Here is a 27,820-nt window from a genome sequence, read left to right as displayed (position 1 = left end):
CACATAGATGATTTGACTATTGATGATCATGATCAGGTAGCTAATAAACTGAATGAGTATTTTGCAACTACATTCACACATGAAGAGTTATTCAAGGAGTGGAATGCCAGAAGTTTATCAAATTCTAATGGGGGGGCTAAGTGATTTTGTAATAACTGAGAGCAAAGTGGAGGAGAAATTGTTGAAGTTAAATGTAAGTAAGGCACCTAGGGTGGATGGGATCTATCCAGTTATAATAAAGAAGGCAGCAAAGGAAGTAAGCAATCCCTTAGCCATAATTATAAATGTTTCTTTGCACTGAGCGGAGGTCGTTGTGGACTGGAGGTGTGCAAATGTATCCCCAATTCACAAAGGGGGATCATAGGGTGACACGGGTAATTACAGACGTGTTAGTCTAACTTCTGTTCCAGGGAAAAGAATGGAGTCACTGGTTAAATAAGCAATGCAGGATCATCTAGACAAGACTGCAGTTATAGTTCAGACACAGCATGGGTTCATTAAGGGGAAGTCTTGTTTAACAAATTTTATTGGATACTATGATGTGTTCACAAAGGAACTGGATGCAAAGAATAATTCTGATATCATATACTTGGATTTTAGGAAAGTTTTTGATACTGGGGCACACAGAAGACTACTGTACAAATTACAGCGGTATGGCATTAAGGTAAAGGGACCAGACATGCCGGATTATGCGGGACAGTCTCGGATTTCAGTAGTTAGCATTAGCATTAGCATTAGTAGAGGCATTTGATGCAAGAAAGCAAGCTTATGTAGCATCAGCCAAAAAAAAAAAAAAAAAAACCCACTTCCACTTCACCCCTCTGTTCGTTCAAAATACCTGTCCAGCTGAGCCTTAAACTTATTTAGGCTATCAACCTCCACCACAAGGGATGGAAGTCTGTTCCACCAACCAACCACCCGCTGGCTAAAGGCAAATTTCCGCACGTCTATCCTACATCTGTCTTTCCTCAATTTGAATTTATGCCCTCTCAGGTGATTTTTCTGAGCTAGAGGAAGAATCCCATCAGCATTGAGCATGCTTAAACCATTCAAGGCTTTATACACCTCTATCAGATCACCTCACTGGTGCCTAGTCTCCAGACATTGTAATTTGCAAAACTTAAGCCTTTCTTCGTAAGAGCACCCCTTTGTTCCATTCACTAATCTTGTTGCCCTTCTCTGTACTCGTTCCAGCAGCTCTACATCCTTCTTGAAATGAGGCCTCCAGACCTGTATACAGTACTCTAGGTGTGGCCTGACCATCGCCTTATACAATGGAATAATCACCTCCTTATCCCTGCTGGAAAAATTCCTGTATATCATTGACAATACTCCATGAGCTACTCTTGCAGCCCGTCTGCTCTGCTCAGAGAACTTCATATCTGCCTGCACAACCACCCCCAAGTCCCTTTCATTCTCTACCACTGTCAGTGTTGTACCACAGAGTTAATACGTTGCTCTGGGGTTGCTGTTTCCCATGTGTAGTACTTTACATTTGTCAATGTTAAACTTCATTTGCCACCTCTCAGCCCATCTGCTCAACCTTTCCAGATCCTGTTGCAGCAGCATAGTGTCAGTAGTGTCCTTGACAACCCTGCCAACCTTTGTATCGTCTGCAAACTTGGACATTAAGCCCGATATACCATCATCAATATCATTTATAAATACAGAAAACAATAATGGACCCAACACTGAGCCCTGAGGGACTCCACTAATAACATCAGTCCACGATGAGCAGTGTCCATTGATTACCACTCTCTGTCTTCTCCCCCTCAACCACCCCTTTATCCATAGCAGCAATTTGCCTCCAATGTCACACTGCTCCAATTTGTGTAGCAGTCTTCCATGTGCAACAGTATCAAAAGCCTTTCTAAGATCCAAGTATATAATATCAAAGTTATTCACTGCATCCAGTTCTTTTGTGACTGCATCATAGTATCCAATCAAGTTGGTCAGGCAAGACTTCCCCTTAACAAAACCATGCTGTGTCTGAGCTATAACTGAAGTCTTGTCTAAATGATCCTGCAGTGCTTCTTTAACCAGTGCCTCCATTAATTTTCCTGGAACAGAAGTTAAGCTCACAGATCTATAATTACTTGTGTCAGCCTTTGATCCTCCTTTGTGAATTGGGGTCACATTTGCACATTTCCAGACTAGGGGTTTGCCCCGCATTGCAAACTGTTCAGGAAAATGTCTCTGATTGGATATGTAGCCTCCATACTTAGTAATGGCAAACAATGTTTGCCGGAACCAATGGTACAACGGAAAGAGTTTTTTCAATAGTAAATAAGCTGTGGACTTCAACAAAACACAGCTGACTGTAGAAATGCCGAAAGTAATACTACAAATTAAGTGCAATTTTGCTAATTCTTGTGAAGAATTTTCAAAAGAAATAGGAAATAATGAAGAGTTATTAAAAAAAATTCACTCATCAGAAATATATATTTAATTATATCATTTTAATTGCTCTAGTTTTTATTGTTAAAAGATGTATTATTATTATTACAGAAAAAACCTAACCTTTTTTCACTAAACAAAAATGAAAATTGATTAAAAGCATGACCCCTCTAATAAGTGTTTTTTTCCCTTCTAATTACAATTATTTTTCTCAGTTCATATCCTTTGCACAACTTTCTCTTTGTTACGTAGCGTAAAACGAGGGGTACAGTATGCTGAATTTCAGCCTTTCTGAGAAAAACAAAACAAAAACAACACTATATATATATATATATATACACACACTGATGAGCCAAAACATTATGACCAGCGAGTCATTTTGCAAATCAAAGCAACTGCAGGTAAACTACGGTGCGTGCGCAGGTCGGGATACTGATGTGGACATCATATACTGATGTTGAATTTGATTAAAGATATAACTATGTCGGGATAAGTTTTTTAAATTCTATTCATTTGGACAAGCTGCAAATTCTAAATGGGAAGGATTTGGGGAAATCATCACAGAAGCAACTAAGCCATTACGTCTAAGATAAATTCAAGGCTAGACATAAATGGATGTCAGGTGAATTGATGACACTAGTGGTGGAAAATAAAAACACATGGAATGATTATAAATTATCATGGGATACAAAAACTTACAGTAAGTACAAGCTAGTCTGCAATCGAGGCACTAACGGCATTAGACAAACTAAGGCAGATTATGAGAAATATGGCTAAGAATGCCAAGAATTCTTTGTTAGGTTTCACTGGAAGGGAAAGGATGAACCACATTTGCTCATTAGATATGAATGGCATTAACTATTGATAATTCTGTTCAGAGTGTTTAAAAAACTGAATATTTTGCACTAATGCTCATGCGTAAAGAAATATTTAGATATGAGAATATCAGAAGCATACCAAGTTATAACTATAAATGAAATGATTTTGTGATAACGGAAAAAGCGGAGGAGAAACTGTTGAAGCTAAAAGTAAATAAGACATTTTGGAATGATGATATCTACCCAATTACATTAAAAGAAGCAGCAAGAGAGGTAAAGAAAACCTTTGGCCATTATTATGAGAGAATCATTAGATTCGGTGTGGATCCGTATAGACTGGGAATGTGCAAACATCACTCCTATTCACAAAGGGAATTAAAGGATGAAGTGAGTAAGTACTGACTTGTAAGTTTGACTTCCATTCCAGGGAAAATAATGGTGTCATTGTTTAAAAAAGTATTGCAGGATAATCTTGACAGGAATGTAGTTATCTGAAAGTCACTCAGATATAGCATGGATTTATTAAGAGGAAATGTTGTCTGACCAATCTGATAACCACTATGACGAAATAACAAAGAAACTGGATGCAAAAATTAATTGCGATATCATATTATTATTATTATTAGCCATATGGTGCAAGAAGCCTGGGGCTTATGCTGCACTGGCCAAAAAAAAAAAAAAAAAATTGCCCTATTACCCTGTGAGAGAGAGAGAGAGAGAGAGATAGAGAGAGAAAAGTAGAAATGAATCACCAAAAAAGAGAAGAATGATGATATCCAGCTCAGGACCCTGGGTGTGCCAAGCCCATACTCACCAGATGTGAATTCTGTAAAGCTTTTGCCCCTCTTTCACATGAAAGACTCCTGTACAAAATGACACAGTGTGGCATTTCAGGCAAGATACTGCTATAGATAAAGGGATGATTGCATGAAGCAGATGACAGAGGGTGGTTACATATGGCCACTGCTCTTCCTGAACAAATGTTATTAGTGGAGTCCCTCAGAATTTGGTGCTGGGTTCTTTACTATTTTCAATATTCACTGACCATACTGATGAAGGCATAGCTAGCTTATTGTGCAAATGAGACAATGGGTTGACAGGGTGGTTCATGACAGGAATCAAGACATGCTACTGCAATAAAACCAGAAAAAAATTAGACGTATGGATGCATGGATGGGCTGAGGAAGAGGAAAATTAGCTTTCACGTTGACAAATGCAAGGTACTGCATATGTGCAGCAGTAACTTCAGAATAACATATCATTTCAATGGTGTTGAACAAAAGAGACATGGATAATTGTACAGTCAGCATGAACTTTTGCGAGTAGTGCAGACATGCTACTAAGCCAGCTTGTGAGGTTCTGTCAATGATGTACAGGAATTTTGCCAAGCAGGAGGCTCTGGATAAGGGGATGGTTGGGTAGAACAAGACAGAGAGTGGTAATCAATGGACACTGCTCTTTGTGAACTAATGTTACTAGTGGAGTTCCCCAGGGTTAAGTGTTGGGCCCTCTCGTTGTTTTCTGTATTTATCAATGAGATTGATGAAGGTATATCAGGATTAATGTCCAAGTTTGCAGACAATATGGTTAGCATTAGCATTAGCATTAGCATTAGCATTAGTAGAGGCATTTGATGCAAGAAAGCAAGCTTATGCAGCATCAGCCAAAAAAAAAAAAAAAAAAAAAGTAACATAAATAAATAAAAATAACCACTTCCACTTCACCCCTCTGTTCGTTCGAAATACCTGTCCAGCTGAGCCTTAAACTTATTTAGGCTATCAACTTCCACGACAAGGGATGGAAGTCTGTTCCACCCACCAACCACCCGCTGGCTAAAGGCAAATTTCCGCACATCTATCCTACATCTGTCTTTCCTCAATTTGAATTTATGCCCTCTCAGGTGATTTTTCTGAGCTAGAGGAAGAATCCCATCAGCATTGAGCATGCTCAAACCATTCAAGGCTTTGTACACCTCTATCAGATCACCCCGCTGGTGCCTAGTTTCCAGACACTGTAATTTGCAAAACTTAAGCCTTTCTTCGTAAGAGAACCCCTTTGTCCCATTCACCAATCTAGTTGCCCTTCTCTGTACTCGTTCCAGCAGCTCTACATCCTTCCTGAAATGAGGCCTCCAGGCCTGTATCATTGGCAGGGTTGTTAATGACATATGGTTGGCAGGGTTGTTAATGACAGTACACTACTGCAACAGGATCTAGAAAGTTGAGCAGATGGTCTGAGAGGTGGCAACTGAAGTTTAACATTGACAAATGTAAAGTACTGCATATGGGTAGCATACCCCAGAGTAACATACCAACTGTGGTACTACACACAGGGAAGTAAAGAGTGAAAAAGACCTGGGGATAATTGTGCAGTCAAATATGAAGTTTTCTGAGCAGTGCAGACAGGCTGAAAGAGTAGCTCACGGTGTCTTGTCAATGATATACAGGAATTTTGCTAGCAGGGATGTGGAGGTGATTATGCCCTTGTATAAGGCAATCGTCAGGACACACCTTGAGTACTGCATACAGGTCTGGAGGCCTCATTTTAGAAAGGATGTAGAGCTGCTGGAACAAGTACAGAGAGGGGCAACGAGATTGGTGAATGGAACAATGGGCTGCTGTTACCAAGAAAGGTTTAAGTTCTGCAAATTGCAGATTCTGAAGACTAGGCACCTGCAAGGTGATCTAATTGAGGTGTATAAGGCCTTGAATAGTTTGAGCAAGATCAATGCTGATTGGATTCTCTCTCCTGATCAGATTACTCATCTGAGGGGACATAAATTGAGGAAAGAAAATTGTAGAATAAATGTGCTGAAATTTGCCTTTAGCCTTTAGCAGGTGGTTGATAGTTGGAACAAACTTCCATCTGTAGTAGTGGAGGTCAAAAAATTAATAAGCTCTAGTCTCCGTCACGCTATATCTAGGCAGAACAAGCATTTGGAGTGAATGGATGGGTGAAATGGGAAGGTTTTTTTTTTTTTTTTTTTGGCTGATGCTATATAAGTTTGCTTTCTTGCATCATATGCCTCTACTAATGCTAATACTAAGTAATACAAGATGATCTTGATAGGATTTGGGTGCCATAAGGCAATGACTTGTAATCACTATTTGTAGTCACCCATGAATTTGTGTGATCATGCTAGTATCATGGCTTTGGTCATTGAGGATGTCACAGACATTCTCTCAGATATGCCAGACAAGCTGTACTGGCTACCTGAGAGTCTAAAACACTGATGTAACTGATATTTGGGTGACATTCAAGTCAAGTAGACCCAATTTCGGTGAAGTCCGGACGGTCTGTGACAGCCAAATCCTCTGCTTGCACCTTCACGATGGTGGGACTGTTAGTAATCCTGGGTATAACCTCCAGGGTGACCACCCGAGTATGAACCAACGTAAGCAGGGATCGAGGTGTGGTACCCACACCACAGGGAGGAATGTCGCCCCTCTGTGTTACCAGGCAATACTAGGTGGTAGATGACTCTCATCAATCGGTGCAACACCACCACTTTGCTTATTGGAGGCTTGAAGTGGTGGAACCCATCTTTAGTCTCTAGAGCTAAGTTCCATTCAACTCTTTCCCCCTCTTCCATCGTGCAGTATGACTGATGACTTTCGAGGTTATGATGAACATCATGGTGAGATCCAATATTCCTTACATTTCAAGGGTATAGCTCAAAAATGGTGTTCGCAGGCCAGCCGCTAGTTAGTACAACAGACCGAACCTATTGATAACTCTTTAGGAGGCTTCCGGATCAGCTAGTGTATAATCTTGCTAGCTCTACTCTGCCAGATAGTGACTAGTGGAAGTCCGAATAGTGCGTATGTGGGGGGGGGCATTGTCGAGGCCCCGTTATGTCAAGTATCTGGGTATATTCTTACCATGTGTATGCCATATCCAAAAATTTCATTACTTCATACAGCATGTCCCCCCACTTTTTCTTACTATTGAATACACCATAAATTGTCAAACTAATAGAGTAAGCTTATCTGTGAAAATATCTAAATCTCCCAAACACTTCCCAGTTCATTTCACAAATATGTGTGACCTCAATTCTAATCTTAATGATGTCCATTTCCACTTGCAGCCTGCCAAACCCCATGTACTTTTTCTGACAGAATTTCAGTTATCGGTTGATTCAAATACTGCTCATCTCAGTTGCCCAAATTATTTGCTGTATGATTCCTTTTACCCCAAAGGTATTACTTGTGCATATGTCCGTTCCGATATTCCCTGTCAGAGAATTGGTAATTTGGAATCTCCTCTCTTCGATCTTCTCTGGCTTAAAATCTCTCTACCTCATTGTGTCAAATTTATCTGTTGTCTCTACCGTTCTCACAACTCCACTAATCACTTGGAACTCTTTGACTTCCTCTCTTTGTGACTTTACTTTCTCCAGTCCAACTTTCCTAACAGTGAGGTAAATTTCCTTCGTGATTTTAATGTTCACAACTCCAGCTGGCTTCTGTTTTCTAGTCACACCGACCCAGCTGGTCGAGATGCTGAGGCTTTTGCAATTACTAATGACCTTGCACAGATTTTTCATTTACCTACAAGAATACCAGACAATCCTAATCATACAGCCAACACACTTGATCTTTTTCTCACAAACAACCTTTCTAAGTACACGGTTCTTTAGGCACTTCAGATCGCAACTTGGTGATTGTCTCTTCTCCAATGGAGCCTTTATCTCATGGCTATTCCCAACCTCGCATTGTTTAGCATTACAAGAATGCAAAATAGGATAACCTGCGAGGTTTCTTTTCTTCTTTTCCTTGGTCGGACTACTGTTTCAAAACTTCTGATGTCAACGTTTGCTCTGATCGTGTCAGTGAAATCATTCTTGTAGGAATGGAATCCTTTATTCCACACTCCACTTTAAAATCTTGTTCTTTATCTAAACTTTGGTTTTCCAATAAATATGCTAAGGCTGTTGAAGAGAAGAATGTTGCATATCGTAATTGGCTTGTTTCCAATTCTCCAGTTTCATTTTCTGCCTACACCAAAGCTTGCAACAATTGTCAAACAGTTATTACTCAGTCCAAACTAGATTTTGAATAGGCTAAGAGTAGAAAACTTACTTGTTGCCCTGATGGTAGCCGAGCATTCTGGTCTCTTGCCAAAGCTATTTTCCGCAACTTTTGCCCATATCTGCTCCCACCTCTGTCAAAACCAGATGGTTCTGTTGTCACTTCAGCCAAGGATAAAGCTGACCTTCTAGCATCCCATTTTAATTCCAACTCAGGTATTAATGATCTTGGTAAAACACCTTCCACCATTCCCAACACGCTCTATTCAATGCCTCCTGTGGCCTTCCATCAAAAGGATTTTGACGAATCTCGATGCTAAGAAAGCTCCAGGTCCTGATGGTATTTCTCCACTTGTTCTCAAAACCTGTGCTCCTGAACTTACTCCTGTTCTTTGCCGCCTTTTTTCACTTTCTTATTCCAAAGGTGTTTTTCCTTCTACTTGGAAATTTGCTCATATCTAGCCAGTTCCTAAAAAGGGTGACAAGTCCCTTCCACCCAATTATCGTCCCAATGTAATTACTTCTACTCTTTCTAAGTAATGGAGAAATCAATCAACTGCCAACTCTTAAACTACCTAGAAACCTTCTGTCTGATCAACGATCACCAGTATGGATTCCGTCAGTGTCGATCCACTAATGATATTCTGGCTTATGTTACCCATTTATGGACAAATTCAATGGAAAAGTTTGGTGAAACACAAAGCAATTGCTCTTGACATCTCAAAGACTTTCGATCGTGTTTGGCATAAAAGTATTCCACACAAACTTCCATCTTATGGTTTGGCAACTGTTTTTTGTAATTGGTTATCCAGTTTTTTCTCTGATCACTCACTGAAGGTGAGGGTAGATGGCTCTCTGTCTTCTAAGTTCTCCACTCGTGCTGGTGTTCCCAAGGTTCAGTTCTTTACCCCACTCTTTTCCTCTTGTATATTAATGACCTTCTTCCATTAACTGGAAATCCTATCCATAGTTTTTCTGATGATAGCACATTGCATTCCACTTTCTATTTTGAAAAACTTGCCCTGCTCAATCAGCTTCAACTTCTCGAATATCCACTACCAATTCCTTAAATGCCGATCTCCAGGTAATTCTCCAGTGGAGCAAAGACAACATAGTTGATTTCAATCCTTCTAAAACTCAGTCTTGTCTTATATCTCGCAAAAAGGATTCTTCTGCTCCTATGCTTACCTTTGGTGACACTCCGATTTCTAAGGAAAATGATATATCTCTTTTGGGGATTACCCTGACTTCTAATCTCTCTTGGCACAACCACATCACAAATATTGCTTCCTTTGCTCTCTTTTTCTCTTTTGCTCTCGGCGTTGCTTTTCTTCCAAACAGCTGTTCACTCTGTACAAATTGCAAATCCACCCTACCATGGAATATTGTTCCCACATCTGGGGCGGTGACCCCAAAACCTCTCTGAGGCTTCTAGATTCCATTCAGAAGAAGGCAGTTAGGTTAATTAATGACTCCTCTCTAACAGAGTCTCTCCACTCTCTGTCTCATAGATGTACTGTTTCTGCTACATGCCTCTTCTACAGATATTTCCATGGGCACTGCTCTTCTGAATTGGCTTCTATAATTCCCACTCTCTCTTTCAAAACAGCCCGAACACGTGTCGCTAATGTCCATTTACTGTCCAACTTCAAACTCACAGAACCAACTTTTCATCTTCCTCGTTTATTCATTCAACTGCCATTTTCTGGAACAACTTTCCTTCTTACGTATTTCCTGAAAAATTAGTCTACAGAAGTCCACGTCTAATGTCAACAAATGTCTTTTCAACCTCCATCCCAAGCACGGTGCTAAGTACTATAGGTTCTAATACCTCTCGTGTTTGGGATTTTCATAAAAAAAAAAAAAAAAGCAATCTGATTAGCTATTGTCAGGTTGTCACAGAGGAACTGGACGCAATGAAATGAAATATTTCTGTAACTGAAATAACTGATACTTGAAATATGAAACTGATAATTTCATAATTGACATGTCAATTACATACACAACATTTCTGATGTATGTGACTAACCAAAGCAGTGTTCAGGTGCATTCTAGTCCACTCCAATCCTTAATCTTGTTAAATAATGTTTCAGGAAGTCATCACTGACAACAACACATTATCTCCCAAGTTTATTGCAGTAATTGAGTCCACAGCATTTTCATACATCATGAATGTCAAAAAATATGTGATTTAAAATGAAGCATCTTTTTAATTTTTTTTTTTTTGAGCATCTTTTTTTATTATTATTTCTTTTTCAAGCAAGGTAAACTGCATAAACAGTACTCAGGGGGCTCGCATCTGATGAGTATGGGCTTTTATTATTATTATTAGCCGTATAATACAAGGAAGCCTGAGGCTTATGCTGTACCAGGCGAGAGAGAGAGAGAGAGAGTCAGAAGTAAAAGGGAATCACCAAGAAAGAGAAGAATAATGATATCCAGCTCAGGACCCAGGGTGTGCCAAGCCCATACTCATCAGATGTGAGCCCCTGGGCTTGGCCCACCCAGGGCCCGGAGCTGGATATCATCATTCTGCTCTTTCTTAATGATCCCCTTCTACTTCTCACACTCTCACTCTCTCTCTCTCTCAGGGTAACTCAGAAATTTTTTTTTTTTGGCTGGTGCAGCAAAAGCCTAAGGCTTCCTTGCACCATATTGCTAATAATAATAATTTACACAGTTCACAAAATATCTGGACATGCCTAATGGGGAAAAAACTGCTCAAAAAAGCCAAATGAAAGGACAAATATTATTTATTATCATTACTGTTATAAAAAAAAAAATTCTGAATTACCCAGAGAGAGAGAGAGAGAGAGACAGAAGTAGAAGGGAATCACCAAAAAAGAAGAATGATGACATCCAGCTCAGGACCCTGGGTGGCCAAGCCCATACTCACAAGATTTCAGCCCCTGGGGTTACATGTAATAAACAACTAAAATTAAACAGGCAATATATCAGGTTCATTACAGTACTATATAAGAGGGGTTCAAAAATATTTGTAATCACCCATAAGTATCTGTGATAGAAAGGTGTAAAATTTTTTTTTTTTGATATTTTGAAATCTCTATAGAAACCACACAAATTTTGGTTTTCAGTATGACAATTCATTGTTTTTTTAATTTACAGCACTAAATAAAGTGTCGCAACGGATAAAGTGGAATACAGATTAATGATTCAGTTCCTCTTGCAGCAAGGGAAAAACACCCAAAACAATACATGAAGAAATGGTCGCTGTTTATGCAGATGACTGCCCATGTACAGTATTCTTGCAAGTTGGTATAAATAGCATTAGCATTAGTAGAGGCATATGATGTAAGAAAGCAAGCTTATGCAGCATCAGCCAGAAAAAAAAAAAACTTCCACTTCACCCTTCTGTTCGTTCGAAATACCTGTCCAGCTGAGCATTAAATTTATATAGGCTATCAACTTCCACAACAAGGGATGGAAGTCTGTTCCACCAACCAATTACCCGCTGGCTAAAGGCACATTTCTGCACATCTGTCTTTCCTCAATTTGAATTTATGCCCTCTCAGGCGATTATTCTGAGCAACAGGCAGAATCCCATCAGCATTGAGCATGCTCAAACCATTCAAGGCTTACATTTCATACATTTCTTTTGCAGATTTTCACACTTTAACTTAAAATAAGTTATGTGTTCCTTGTTCCATTGCAAAATCATGACACAAAACATTAACACAACTGATGAAACTGGTTGTTATTTTCAATCTGTCAACTTCTTGGACAATCTCTGTATCACCATCTGTTGGAAGAAGTTTGAACTACAACATACCACTTAAGTTTATTTTCAAACTTATCAGACGTAACCTAAAGAGCACCATTTGCCACACATCATACATATAGTATATGCTTATATATAATTGTGTATAGTGGTGTGTATAGTATGGGTTTGTTTTTATATACACTTATTTCTGATATAACTGTTTCTGCATTCTTCTTCTTTCTTTCTTATTTTTGTTTCATTGTTACAGTAAACACTCAATTGATGGACAAATGGGGGAGAAGTCCATTATAGCCCATTAAATCAAAAGTTTGTTTATTTATTTTTTGAGTCCATTTGTAATCCACTTAATTAAAAATTTAAGCAGTTACTCTGTATATGTATGCACTAGAAACACAGAAATAAAGCTAAACAATAAAAAACAAGCTTTTATTTATCTTGACTTTATTAATTGATACTTAGTAGAAGATAATTTTCCATAACCATATAGTGGTAAAGTTTTTTTCCAGCACCTATAACCATATAGGTGTTGGGAAAAACTTTATTCAGACTCCTTAAACTCTTTTAGCTTAACCTTGCTTTGTACAATATCTGTCACTGTTTTTCATGCCATACTCCTCACAAATGTGGAGAAACAGACATATCATATCTTTAAGGGCAAGTTGCTACAATGGATAAAGGGATCGTTGAGTGAGAGATCACAGAGAGTGGTAATTAATGTACACTGCTCTTTGTGGACTAATGTTAGCATTAGCATTAGCAAAGGCACATAATGCAAGAAAGTAAGCTTATATACCATCAGCCAAAAAAACAAAACCTCATTTCACCCACCCACTTGCTCCAAATGTTCGTCAACTTCTGCCTTGAATCTATTTAAGCTATCAACTTCTACAACGACAGATGGACGTTTGTTCCAGCAATCAACCACCAGCTGGCTAAAGGCAAACTTCCGCACATCTATCCTACAACCGTCTTTCCTCAATTTGAATTTATGCCCTCTCCGGCGATTATTCTGAGCAAGAAAAAGAATCCAATCCGCAGTGAGCATGCTCAAACCATTCAAGGCTTTATACACCTCAATCAGATCACCTCGCAGGTACGTAGTCTCCAGACACTGTAATGTGCAAAACTTAAGCCTTTCTTCGTAAGAGCAACCCTTTGTTCCATTCACTAATCTTGTTGCCCTTCTCCGTACTCATTTCAACAGCTCTACATCCTTCTTAAAATGAGGCCTCTAGACCTGTATACAGTACTCAAGGTGAGGCCTGACCATTGCCTTTTACAAGGGGATAATCATCTCCTTATCCCTTCTAGAAATATCCCTGTATATGATTGACAAGACACCATGAGCTACTCTTGAAGACCGTCTGCACTGCATAGAAAACTTCATATCTGCCTGCACAATTACCCCCAGGTCCTTTTCATTCTCTACCACTGTCAGTGTAGTACCGCAGAGTTGATATGTTGTTCTGGGGTTGCTGTTTCCCATATGTAGTACTTTACATTTGTCAATGTTAAACTTCATTTGCTACCTCTCCGCACATCTGCTCAACCTTTCCAGATCCTGTTGCAGCAGAATAGAGTCAGTAGTGTCCTTAACAACCCTGCCAACTTTTGTATCATCTGGAAACTTGGACATTAAGCTTGATATACCATAATCAATATTATTTATAAATACAGAAAACAATGATTGACCCAACACTGAACCCGGAGGAACCCCACTAATAACATTAGTCCCCGATGAGCAGTGTCCATTGATTACCACTCTCTGTCTTCTCCCCCACAACCACCCCTTTATCCACAGCAGCAATTTGCCTCCAAATGCCACACTGCTCCAATTTGTGCAGCAGTCTTCCATGTGCAACAGTATCAAAAGCCTTTCTTAGATCCAAGCATATAATATCAAAGTTATTCCCTGCATCCAGTTCTTTTGTGACTGCATCATAGTATCCAATCAAATTGGTCAGGCAAGACTTCCCCTTAACAAAACCATGCTGTGTCTGAACTATAACTGAAGTCTTGTCTAGATGATCCTGCAGTGCTTCTTTAACCATTAATTTTCCTGGAACAGATGTTGAACTCACAGGTCTATAATTACTTGTGTCAGCCTTTGATCCTCCTTTGTGAATTGAGGTCACATTTGCTCATCTCCGGTCTATGGGTACCTCCCCTGAGCCCAATGAAGCTCTCATAATATCAAAAGCCTTTCTTAGATGACTAAGGGTCTGCTTATTTCCTTTGCTGCTTTCTTTAATATAACTGGATAGATCCCATCCACCCCAGGTGCCTTTCTTGTGTTTATCTTCAACAATTTCTCCTCCACTTTACTCTCAGTTATTACAAGATTATCTAGCTTACTGCCAGAGTTAAATGCACCTCTGGCATTCCCCTCGCTGAATAACTCCTCATGTGTGAATGTCGATGCAAAATATTCATTTAGTTTGTTAGCTACCTGATCAGGATCATCAACATTTGAACCATCGATAACAAGTGGACCAATCTGATTCATCCCCTTCCTTCTAGAGTTTACATAAGTAAAGAACTCTTTGCTATTTTTCTTTGCATCCCTTGCCAAAGATTTCTCATAATCTGTCTTCGTCTGCCTAACATCCTTTGTAACTTGGTTACAGATCAACTTATATCTATCAGAGGCTTCTGTGTCACCCATTAATTTATATGTATCCCATGCATTTTTCTTCTCTGCCATATGTCTCACTAGTTCATCTGACTTCCATTTAGGCCGAAACCTTCAACAATATTTCTTAGTTGGTATATAAAGCCTAGTAGCTTCCAAGATAAGTTCTTTGAATGCTTCCCATTTTGAATTTGCTGTTAGTAACATCATCAGTTGGTCGCACTGTATAGAATTTAAATACTTTCTCAGACCATCGTAGTCGCCTTTACGAAAGCAATAACCCTTCCCTTTACCCCTGATGGTAGTTACCTCTTTGAGTAAATCCCACTTCAGCACACTGTGATCACTGCCTCCTAGTGGTTCCTCTATCTGCAGATTCTTAATGCATGAAGTATCACTACTGATAATCAAATCAAGAGTATTACTCCCTCTAGTTGCCTCCCTAACATGCTGATGTAGAAAACAATCATCCAATAAATCCACAAAAGCCTTGCTAGTGTGCGAGTGACCAACCCACAAATTCCAGTCAATATCTGGGAAATTAAAATCCCGAATTATAAGACTCTCTGATTTACTGGCTCACTCTATTTCCCTGCACAGTTTCTTATTATACTCATCAGAGTCATTAGGCCTATAGCACACTCCTACTCTCAATTTTGATCTCCCAATGCTTATGTCACACCAAACTGACTCGACACTGCACTGTCCAGCGATGTCGACTGGCTTCACTTCCTTGGATTTTATGTGTTTCTTAACTAATAGCATAACCTCTCCTCCCTTCCTAACCTGTCTGTCCTTTCTGTAGACGTTGTACTCTCCGAATTCCAGTTCTGCATTCCTTATATCTGTGTGATACCACGTCTCTGATATCCCAACAATATCCGCCTTTGATGCTTTGAGCAATACCTCAAATTCATCAAATTTATTTACCGAACTCCTAGCATTGGTGTACATGCAAGTATACATGCATCTGTTCTTTTTCTTAAGTACCCTAACAAATAATTCAAATGTGGAACAACCTCAGTACATGAAGAAGAAATTCAGGATGCTCAACAACTGTCATAACAGAAGAGAATGTGGCAAAAATTGGGTTAATAATCTTGGAAGATTGCATATTAGTGTCAAAGAACTAGCTGCAGAGCTCCAAATTAGTATAGGGTCTGTGGAGAACATCATCCATCAACAACAGCATATAAGTAAAATGTGTGCTAGATGGGTTCCCAGACTTCTGACCCCTTACCAGAAGAGGCACATGAGTTTCTTCTGGTAAGGGATCATAAGTCTGGTTAGATCTAAGAACCATCATAGTGATGGTCCTTAGATTCATCACTATGATTCCAAAACTAAATGAACGTCAACAATGAAAGGATACGGAATCACCCCCCCCTGCAAAAAAAAAAGCAAAGGTAATGCTGTCAGTTTTTTTTTTTTGATCAACATGGCGTAATACTAGCAGATTACCTTCAAAGGGGCTGTACTGTGATGGCAAAGTATTATTCTAATCTCCTACATGTTGCTACAAAAGAAAAAAGATTGGAAAAAGGTGTGCACCCACTCGACAATAACGTCCCTGTGCATTCCTCGCATGCTGCAGTGAGGTGTGCCCACAAATGTGGATTTGTTGCCCATCCTGTTTATTCCCCAACCTTGCACCCTTGGATTTCTTCTCTTTCCTGCCCTGAAGTCTTTTCTTTGTGGAAAACACTTTGCTGCTGATGAGGTGATTTCTCCTGGCAAATTGTGGTTTCAAGGACAACTAGAGGACTTCTACAAAGCTGGCCAAGGGAAGTGTATTGAGAGGTTGCAAAAATGTGTCATTTTGTCTGGGACTATGTTGAAAAAGTGTAATATGTGGTGTGCTTCTGCCTTCTATCACAACTACTTTTGGGTGAATAAAAATATTTTTTGAACCCTCCATCCTACAGATTTTTTTTTTTTTTTTTTGGTGTTATTGGAATAATTTTTTCTTTTATATATTTGTTTTAATTTTGTTGATGATAATAATAATGTGTGTATAAGGTAATAATGCACTTTAGTGTCGTGAGTCACAGTCAGCCATCCAGTTACCGCAGCTCGGAACTGTCGTGAATCGTATTATGACGGGCTGTTCCGACTTGACTGAGCATGCGCAATACTCACCCTATCGCTCGTTTGCTGCTGTGTCTGCCAGCCTACGTGCTGGGAATTGTCACAGAGCATGCGCGACACTCTCTGTATCTCCCGATCCATGTACTGTATTCTGACGGAGAAGTTCGGACTTCACTGAGCATGCGTGACACTAACTATATCTGCTGGTCTGTGCTGTGAATTGTCACGGAACATGCGCCCAGTATTTTTATTTATTTTTTTTTTTCGTTTTCAGAAAGAATAAAAAACAATTTTCTGACTACATAAAAGAATTTGATTTTAAAAATGAAAGTAGATAGCTATAAAACTATAAAGAAAATAAGTAATTATTGTTAATTTTTAATTATTATTTTCAAGTAATATGTTTTGTTTTGCCTGAAAATAATATGAGTATATTTTGTGATTATTTGTAATAAATTGTACACATCGCACAGTTACCAATTAACGTAAAAGACACTTTCCTTTCAATCATAAGGTCCCGTGGGCGACACTTACCTTTCTGTCATAAGGTCCTTCTGAGGAAAAAAAACACTAATAATAACTTTATACTTAAATTCGTACTTTGTACTTAAATTTAATGGGTATATAGCAGTGGCGTGGCTACCGTGTAGGCAGGCAAGGCGCCTCCGGGTCCGGCGTCTTTGGCTGTCTCATCCTTTTGCAATTTTCATTAATTAAGTAGGGGCCTGAACATGTTCTTTGCCTCCGGTCCCGAAAAAGGGTAGCTCCGTCAGGGATTTCCTGCCGGAGAATAAAAAAGGAAAAAAAAGCATTATTGAGGGAGATAGCTGAAAGATGTGGGTAAAAATGCGTCAACTGCGAACACTGTATTTTCTTCGCTTTAAACTTTGAATTAACGCAATGCTGTTTTTCCCTAGACTAGTGGAGAAAAGAAAAGCAAAGAATAACGATACCTTCTTTGCCTTCATCAATTTAGAAACACTCTGTTTCAAGAAAGGAATTATGCCAAGCCCTTTCAAAATATTTCAGTTGATCCAGAGCTTGTGGAACTGATTAGGGCAACGTTTCCCAATTTTTTTTAGTCACGAAACACTTTTCATCTCGCTTTTTTTTCTTTTTCATCTCACTTATGACACACAAGTTTAGTGGAAGCCAAAGAAGACCCCACTGCTCACAGCTGGTGAGTATGGGCTTGGCAAACCCAGGGTTCTGAGCTGAATATCATCATTCTTTTCTTTGCTTTCTTCTTCCTCCTCCTTTTTTATCCCCATCTTTCAGCTATCTCCCTCACTAATGCTATCTGTTTTTTTGTTCTCCGTCAGGAAGCTCAGGCAATCCCTGAGGGAGAGCAGCCAGGGTATCGTGGACAGCCTGGCTCATCTACCAGTGGGGGTTGCGGACAACGTGGAGTTCCACTGGGGACTCTGAAAATAATAATTAAAAATTTAACAATAATTACTTATTTCCTTTATAGCTGTCTACTTTCATTTTTAAAATCAAATTCTTTTATGTAGTCAGAAAATTGTTTTTTATTCTTTCTGAAAACGAAAAAAAAATACTGCGCGTACGTAGTACATTGCTGTTCCTTCCAGCAAGTGCTCCAATACAAAAATATCGTAACCCAACCCCCGCAGCTCACACCTATAGTTGTTTGTTTGTTATTTGGTTTTTAGGAGCATCAGCAACTAAGGCGATATTGCTCCGGGGATATGCGGTGGTCATTTTCTGACCTTTCCGCATCCTCCGTATTTGGTGGCGACAGGCTCGAACCCCGGTCTAATCAAGAAGCGTGTGCTACGCACTGCTGCTCCTGGCTACGGAGGCGTCCATACCAACCTAATATATCAGTGTACTGTGAGTGTCGCGCATGTTCCATGACAATTCGCAACACAGACCAGCAGATATAGTTAGTATCGCGCATGCTCAATAAAGTCGGAACTTCTCCGTCAGAATATATGGACCGACAGATACGGAGTGTCGCGCATGTTCCGTGACAATTCCCAGCACGTAGGCTGGCAGACACAGCAGCAACCGGGAGTAAAGTGAGTGTTGCGCATGCTCAGTCAAGTCGGAACTGCCCGTCATAATACGATTCACGACAGTTCCTAGCTGCGGTGACTGGATGGCTGACCGTGACTCACGACACAAAAGTGCAGGATTACCGTGTATAACATATATCAAAATAAATACTGCATTGTACACCGTATGGGGGAGGGGGTTGGTTGAACTTAAAAAAGGTTTATTCATATTGGCATCCCAATTTTCGTGTGACGTCATTTCCTTTGCTGTTCCTACCAGCAAGTGCTCCAATACAAAAATATCGTAACCCTAGGGACTTCACCCCTCCCCCGCAGCTCACACCTATAGTCCATACCAACCTAATATATCAGAAAGCTATTCTTATTTTTCTCTTTCTAAACAAACATTCTGGATATTCTACAATCTTTACTACGCTGACTGCAATGCTCTTGTAACACAGCCATCTTACCTCGGAATTCACTATAGTTCTCGATTATTTTTTTCATGAAAGAAGAGGTGGTCAACTTTTTATCCTTTGTACACTCTTCTCCCATTTTTACTTAGCCACTTGTTTTCGTGCCCGAAGATACAGCTTACAAAAGTACAGAACTACTTCCACCGATCGCTTATTGCATCACGTATATGTCGTATGCCACAGAGAAGTAAGATATGCTACTCTGTGACGTTTGCTGATTGGCAACACAGTTCAACTCTGTGATAAGACTGAGTGATGTATTTATTTTTGCACACCATATAAATCATAAATTGCTTTTGGTAATTATGATCGCTCAGCCAATAGTCATACTAACTAGAATGCCACTAAGTAGAAAACTACAAGATAAAAAATAACTTGTCTACTAATACACTCCAACCTTGCTCACACGCGCATGACGATTTTTCTAGATTCCGGTGACTGCAACGCCACGAAGTATAAAACGCCAATGAAAATAGAGTTTACTAAAGCACGTTTCAAATTACATTTACTCTATATCCGCAATGAGTAAATGTAACTTAACTGTAATTTACTCTATATCCGCATAGAGTAAATGTAACAACAGTAGACTGTCGAAATAACGGCACATTCAGATCGGATGTTTACATACAGCGCAGATGTCTTTCAGTGCCGAAAAAAAAAAAAAAGGAAACGGCAAGTCACGTGATTACTTTATTTGTTAAATTCGCCATTTTGAAGGTGATTTCTGTACTGATGCTACCATTAGCATCAGTAGAGGCATATGATGCAAGAAAGCAAGCTTATACAGCATAAGCAAAAAAAAAAAAAAAACATTCCCATTTCACCCATCCATTCGCTCCAAATGTTTTTCTAGTTCTACCTTGAATTTATTAAAGCTGAGCTGTCAACTTATACAAAAGATGGAAGTTTGTTCCAGCAATCAACCACCCGCTGGCTAAAGGCAAATTTCCGCACATCTATTCTACAACTGTCTTTTCTCAATTTGAATTTATGCTCCCTCAGGTTTGTAATCTGAGCAAGAGGAAGAATCGCATCAAAATTAGGCCTGCTCAAACCATTAATGCCATATACAACTCAATCAGGTCGCTGACTCTCTTTAACAAGTACAGACCAGGCTGAAAAAAATTCTATCCCTTGAGCCTTGCACAATCTTTCCAGGGCTGAATTCATCAACAAGGCTCTCATCATATACTCTCTCCTATCGTGTCTGGGGAGAATTGTAGACACTTTCAAAATCAGCCCTAATTCTCGGCTTTTTTTCAACAGTGACCTGTACTTAATATCATTAGTGCCAACGTGTACAACTATATCACCTTTTGTGCCCTTAAAAGATGATATCCGCTGTACAACGTCATCAACCTTTGCCCCTGGCAGACATACCCTGGTCCTGTTCCACCTATCCTTTTTACAAAGCATGTTCCCCGTTTCCCTCACAATAGAGTCACCAACAACTACTAGTTCCTGTGGGACCAGCGCATTCTGCCTTGGGGGATTGCCCAAGGCAGAATGCGCTGTGTTGCGTGATGACCAAGTGGAAGCTCTGGCGTTGAGTTGGGCATTTGAGAGCCTGGTGGGCCCTCAATTTAGATCCTTCGTGGGCATCCACCCTGTCCTTCAAGCTCTCATATAGGCCCATAACAACGCTGAGTTGTCACCTGATTTCCTTACACTCCTTACATCGTGCACACACAAAGACATCTCCCATGGCAATATCATGTTCCATTTCAGAGAGTTTGGCAAACATTTCACAAGTTGCACATTTTTTTAGGCTGTGAATCGTTGGAGAATTGCCCCCCCCCTCAGTTCTTCCCCGAGTAACAGCACTCCTGCCACTTTGTGACCGTTGCTTTCCTGCTCTAGTTTGGGGCATGCTATTCTGAATTAATAAGATCAATAAATTAAATTATTTAAATGTCAATACCACATATCTTTTTAATGTCTAATAGAAACAGTGAAGCGTAAAACAGTGAAGCGTATTACTGTTTCTATAATTATACGTTAGAGCTACCTAGTTACCTCAATTAAAAATTTGAATTCCCTACATTATATACAAAAACAATAGCTGCAAGATTCGAACGAAATAACGGTTTTACGTATATTAAGTAGTAATCCACAAAAACTCTTTATCTAAATTAAAATAAAAATTAATCAGCGTAACTATAAATATAAGACTACGTATTAAGTACAATATAAAATAACAATTATGTAAAAAAAAGGCAACCACTTATCGCTTTTTCGGAGCCTGTGACTCACAGCTGTAATTTTTAAAGAGAGTCAGCGCCCTCTTTCAAAGGAGGTTAGGCAGGCGAAGGCAGATTACGAGAAATATTTGGCAAGGGATGCTAAGAAAAACAGCAAGCATTTGTTATACAGTATAAACTCTAAAAAGTAGGGAATGAATCTGATTGGTTCACTTGATATCGATGGTTCCGCTGTTGATGATCCTGCTCAGAAAGCAAACAAACTGAATGAGTATTTTGCATCTAGATTCACACATGAGGAGTTATTAAGGATTTAAAATAATTTTGTAAAAACTGAGAACAAAGTGGATGAGAAATTTTGAAGTTAAACCTAAGAAACGCACGTGGGATGGATGAAATCTATCCAGTTATATTAAAGGAGGGGGCAAAAGAAGTAAGCAAACCCTTAGCCATAATTATAAGAGCATCCTTAGACTCAGGGGAGGTCCTCACGGACTGGAGATGTGCATGTGTGTCCCCAATTCACAAAGGGGAATCGAAGGGTGACACGAGTGATTACAGACCAGTTAGTTTAACTTCTGTTTTGGGGAAAATAATGGAGTCACTGGTTAAAGATGCATTGCAGGATCATCTAGACCAGACAGCAGCAATTATTCAGATGCATCATGTGTTTTTTAAGGGAAAGACTTGTCTGACAAATTTGATAGGATATTATGATGTGGTCACAAAGGAACTGGATGCAAAAAATAATTTTGATATCATATTCTTGGATTTCAGGAAAGATTTTGACACTGTTGCGCATGGAAGACTACTGCACAAATTGGAGCAGAATGGTATTAAGGGTAAGTTGCTACAATGGATAAAAGGATGGTTGAGTGGGAGAAGACAGGGAGTGGTAATCAATGGGTGCTGCTCTTCGTGAACTAATGTTATTAGTGGAGTCCCACTGGGTTCTGTGTTGGATGAACTGTTGTTTTGTACCCTTTTGTATACCTTTCGTATACCTTCATCAATGATATTGATGAAGGTATATCAGGCTTAGTATCGAAGTTAACAGATGATACAAAGGTTGGCAGGGTTGTTAATGAGAGTAATGGCAGTGTGTTACTGCAACAGAAATCTAGAAAATTTGGGCAGATGGGCTGAGAAGTGGCAACTGAAGTTTAACATTGAAAAATGCAAAGTTATAGGACAGATGTAGAATATGTGCGGAAATTTGCCTTTAGCCAGCGGGTGGTTAATTGCTGGAACAAACTTCCATCTGTCGTTGTGGAGGTTGATAGTTTAAGTAAATTTAAGGATGAAGTGGACAAACATTTAGAGAGGATTGTTTTGTATTTTTTTTTTTTTTTTTTGGCTGATGCTGCATGAGTACACTTGCTTTCTTGCATCACATGACACTACTACTAGTACTACTACCTCGCAGGTGCCTAGTCTCCAGACACTGTAATTTGCAAAACTTAAGCCTTTCTTCCTAAGAGCAGCCCTTTGTTCCATTAACTAATCTTGTCGTCTTTCTCTGTACTCGTTCCAGCCACTCCACATCCTTCCTAAAATGTGGTCTCCAGTCCTGTATACAGTACTCAAGGTGTGGCCTGACCATTGCCTTATAATAATGGTAATGGTAATCGTGGCATGTGATGCAAGAAAGCAAGCATATGAGCTTATGTAGCATCAGCCAAAAAAAAATTCACACAACCATTCCCTCAAAATGTTTGTCCAGTTCCTCCTTAAATTTAGTTAACCTATCAACTTCCACAACGACAGATGGAAGTTTGTTCCAGCAATTAACCACTCGATGGCTATAGGCAAATTTCCGCACATCTATTCTACAGCTCTCTTTCCTCAATTTGAATTTATGCCCCGTTAGGTTCGTAATCTGAACAATTTGAAGAATCCCATCAAAATTCAGCGTGATCAACGTGTATAAGGCTTTTGTATAAGTGTTTTGGTTAATTGTATAAGTGTTGTATAAGTTAATTGTATAAGACCCAAGGCCTTATACACCTCAATCAGATCATTTCGCAGGTGCCTAGCCTCCAGCCACTGCAATTTGCAGAACTTAAGCCTCTCTTGGTAAGAGGATACCTTCATTACTCTCACCAATCTTGTTGCCCTTCTCTGTACACGCTCAAGGAAATCTACATCTTTCCTGAAATGAGGCCTCCAGACCTGTACACAGTACTAAAGGCGTGGCCTGACCATTGACTATTATACAAGGGGATAATCACATCCTTTTCCCTGCTAGAAAAAGTCCTGTATATCATTGACAAGACACCATGTGCTACTCTTGCAAACCGTCTGCACTGCTTAGGAAACTTCATATCTGATTGCACAATTCCCCCCTCCCAGGTCCTCCTTTTCAATCTCTTCCACCCTGAGTGTAGTACCACACTGTCGATATGCTATTCTGGGGTTATTGCTATCGATATTCGGTACATTCAGCATTCAGATAATGCTCTACTTGCATTCTATTTTCATAAATGTTTCATGTTTTTTTTTATTTATTATTATTTTTTGAAATTTTTTATTTATTTATTTATTCATTTGTTATTTTTTTCTGTATACATCCTCGTTTTATATACATCCTCTGAGTGATCACTGAATTATGACCACCTACATAATACTTCGTCGGTCCTCCTTTTTCCCTCAGTACAGCATCATTCTGACGTGGCATTGATTCAACAAGATATCGGAAGCGCTCGGGACATATGGACAACCAAGCTGTGTGTAATGCGCCCAGCAATGCACGTATGGAGGTGATTGGTGTATCTGACGCCTGATATGCCTTTCCATATTGATCCACAAGTGCACTATGCTACTGATATCGGGGGAATTTGGAGGCCAATCGATAGGCTGGACATCAGAACTGCGTTCCTCAAGCCCTTCTTGAACAACGTGCCCGATCGCTCTGCACATTGTCATCTTGGAAGACACCATCGCCATTCGGGAAAAGTGTAACATTGCGGGACGTACACAGTCAGCAACAGTTGCTGATAGCGGAGACCACTGATACATAGTTCCACATGCACCAGGGGTCCAAGATCCTGCCAGGGAATCGTGCCCACATCCTACAACTGCCTCCACTGGCCTGCACTTTTGATACCATTCATGATGGATCAAGAGCCTCATGTTGTTGACGCCAAATCCGTACTCGACCATTCACCGTGGGGAGTAAATAACTGGACTCATCCGACCAGCACACCTTCTTCCAGTCTTCTGAGGTCCAACTTGAATGCTCTTTGCACCAGGCGAGTCTTTTACGCCGATGAACCATGGTTAGGAGGGGATGCCACAGGGGTACTGATGATATAGTCCTGTTATAGCTAATACGTGTCTGCGCGCGCAGCGCAGTGGTATCGTCACCGTCCTTTAATTATTCGGGCGGCCTAAAAATAATAGTTAATAACCCATACATGCGAGTGTGCGATGCATGGTCATGCCAGATATTGTTCCGGGTTGGCCCATGTTGTATTATTATTATTATATTTGTGTCTGTAAATTGTGTATGTTCTATGGTTGATTTGCCTGTTTTGCTGGACGAAAAAACCCCAGTTACTGGGGAGGAAAACCTTGCTATCTACGCCTGAGACCAACTAACTCAGCCACGGAGTGAAAAAAGCCCATTAAAGTTCCTCGCGTCATCGACGGGATTCGAACCCAGGCCTTTTCCACCAGGTGTGGGGAGGACGGTGACGATACCACTGCGCTATCGCGCAGACACCTATGTTGTATTGGGTAGTCAAATCTTCAACAGTGGTGGGCCTGTTCACCTGTACGAGTCCTCGAACCCAGCGCTCACCTCTAACATCAACCTTTCGCCGACCTTTGCAGATTTGCTATCGGGTCGTTGCTTGACCGTTTAGATGACAGTCCTGCTACACTTTAACTACGTCTGCTCTTTAGCACCCCAGCAGTTCAGCCATTTGGGAAATTGAGTCACCAGATCGTCGAGCTTCCTTTATAAAAGTGAGATAAATCCTTCCTTTTCCCTATCAGGATCGGAATCTAACTGCGTACTGAACCACTGACACCTTATCTATGCAACGTAGGTCGACTAAATCAGCACTCTCGTACCTCACATGGTCAACGGATCCCATTAAATTTTAATAGGGGTGGTGATAATTCACTGATCACTCAGTGTATATATATATATACTGTATATATTTTTTTATTTTTTCACTCACTCATTCATCTTTTTCTCACACAACAGGGGCGGATGCAATGATATATAGTGTAAATTTAAATACTAATTAAAGCTATGGTTAGCGTGTACTTACCTGTAGCATTTATGGTTTGTGTTCTTTTTCTCACACACACACTCTCATTCATTCTTTTGGCTTTCATTTCATTTGTTCGACTCTTGCTTCCTGCACTGCACTCTCTTGGCACCTTAACTAACTATTATTCTTCAGTTGTGGTGCAGGCCTAGCTGCAAGTTTTTTGCAGGCCAGGGAGAATGCAGTGATAGTGTTTGTGTTGTTAGTAAATGTTTGTTAGTATACAAGGTGTCTCAAAAATATTGGTACAAAGGTTTAGGGGAGGTAGGTAACATCTAAAGGAATGTGAATCGCATAGGAACCCATAACCGGAAACGTCACGGAAAAGTAATGACTCTGATGAGTATAATAAGATATTGTACAGGGAAATAGAGTGGGCCAGTAAATCAGAGAGTCTTATAATGGGGGACTTTAATTTCCCAGATATTGACTGGAGTTTGTGGGTTGGTCACTCGCACACTAGCAAGGCTTTTGTGGATTTATTGGATGATTGTTTTCTACATCAGCATGTTCGTGAGGCAACAAGAGGGAGCAATACTCTTGATCTGATTATCAGTAGTGATTCTTCATGCATTAAGAACCTGCAGAAAAATGAACCACTAGGTGGCAGTGATCACAGTGTGTTGAAGTGGGATTTACTCAAGGAGGTAACTACCATCAGAGGTAAAGGGAAGGGTTTTTGTTTTCGTAAAGGCGACTATGATGGTCTGAGACAGTATTTAAATTCTATACAGTGGGACCAACTGATGATGTTACCAACAGCAAACTCAAAATGGGAAGCATTCAAGGAACTAATCTTGGAGGCTACCAGGCTTTACATACCAACTAAGAAATATTGTTCAAGGTTTAGGCCTAAATGGTTGTCAGATGAACTAATGAGACATGTGGCAGAGAAGAAAAATGCATGGGATACATACAAATTAATGGGTGACATGGAAGCCTATGATAGATATAAGTTGGTCTGTAACCAAGTCACAAAGGAGATTAGGCAGGCAAAGGCAGACTATGAAAAATCCTTGGCAAAGGATGCAAAGAAAAACAGAAAAGAGTTCTTTACATACTTGAACTCGAAAAGGAAAAGGATGAATCATATTGGTCCACTGGATATTGATGGTTCAACAGTTGAGGATCCTGCTCAGGTGGCTAACAATCTAAACGAGTATTTTGCATCGACATTCACGCATGAGGAGTTATTCAGGAAGGAGAATGATGTAGGTAAAGTAAACATTGGCAGTGAGCTGGATGATTTTGTAATAACTGAGAGGAAAGTGGAGGAGAGATTGTTGAGGATAAACATAAAAAAGGCACCTGGGGTGGATGGGATCTATCCAGTTATATTAAAGGAGGCAGCAAAGGAAGTATGCAAACCCCTAGCCATAATTATGAGAGCTTCTTTGGACTCAGGGGAGGTACCCATAGACTGGAGATGTGCAAATGTAACCCCAATTCACAAAGGAGGATCAAAGGCTGACACAAGTAATTATAGACCTGTTAGTTTAACTTCTGTTCCAGGTAAATTAATGGAGGCACTGGTTAAAGAAGCACTGCAGGATCATCTAGACAAGAATTCAGTTATAGCTCAGACGCAGCATGGTTTTGTTAAGGGCAGGTCTTGCCTGACCAATTTGATTGGATACTATGATGTAGTCACAAAAGAACTGGATGCAGGGAATAACTTTGATATTATATATTTGGATCCTAGAAAGGCTTTTGATACTGTTGCACATGGAAGACTGCTGCACAAATTGGAGCAGTGTGGCATTGGAGGCAAATTGCTGCTATGGATAAGGGGATGGTTGAGTGGCAGAAGACAGAGAGTGGTAATCAATGGACACTGCTCAACGTGGACTAATGTTATTAGTGGAGTTCCTCAAGGTTCAGTGTTGGGTCCGTTGATGTTTTCGGTGTTTATGAATGATATTGATGATGGGATATCAAGTTTAATGTCCAAGTTTGCAGATGATACAAAGGTTGGCAGGGTCGTTAAGGACAATACTGACGCTATGCTGCTGCAACAGGATCTGGAAAGGTTGAACAGATGGGCTGAGAGGTGGCAAATGAGGTTTAACATCGACAAATGTAAAGTGCTGCATATGGGAAACAGTAACCCCAGAGCAACGTATCAACTCTGCGGTACTA

At 39.9% G+C, this 27,820-nt stretch overlaps 1 protein-coding gene across 1 annotated transcript in view; it reads right to left on the bottom strand.

The window, feature by feature from the left end:
• Nucleotides 1–19,409, bottom strand: part of LOC150090770 (fucose-1-phosphate guanylyltransferase-like) — a 79,357-nt gene extending 59,948 nt beyond the window's left edge. Inside the window, exon 1 of the mRNA XM_090371545.1 lies at nt 19,195–19,409. Within this exon, the coding sequence (XP_090227671.1) occupies nt 19,195–19,279 (85 nt within the window). The 5' untranslated portion in view covers nt 19,280–19,409. The remainder of the gene's footprint in view (nt 1–19,194) is intronic.
• Between the last annotated feature and the right edge of the window lie 8,411 nt (nt 19,410–27,820).

This window comes from Mastigoproctus giganteus, chromosome 1 (genome assembly GCF_048544385.1).
Source record: "Mastigoproctus giganteus isolate SK-2022 chromosome 1, ASM4854438v1, whole genome shotgun sequence".
NCBI classification, from domain to species: Eukaryota; Metazoa; Arthropoda; class Arachnida; order Uropygi; family Thelyphonidae; genus Mastigoproctus; species Mastigoproctus giganteus.
Note: the sequence above shows the minus strand (reverse complement) of the source record. Positions and strands in the feature narration are given on the sequence as shown.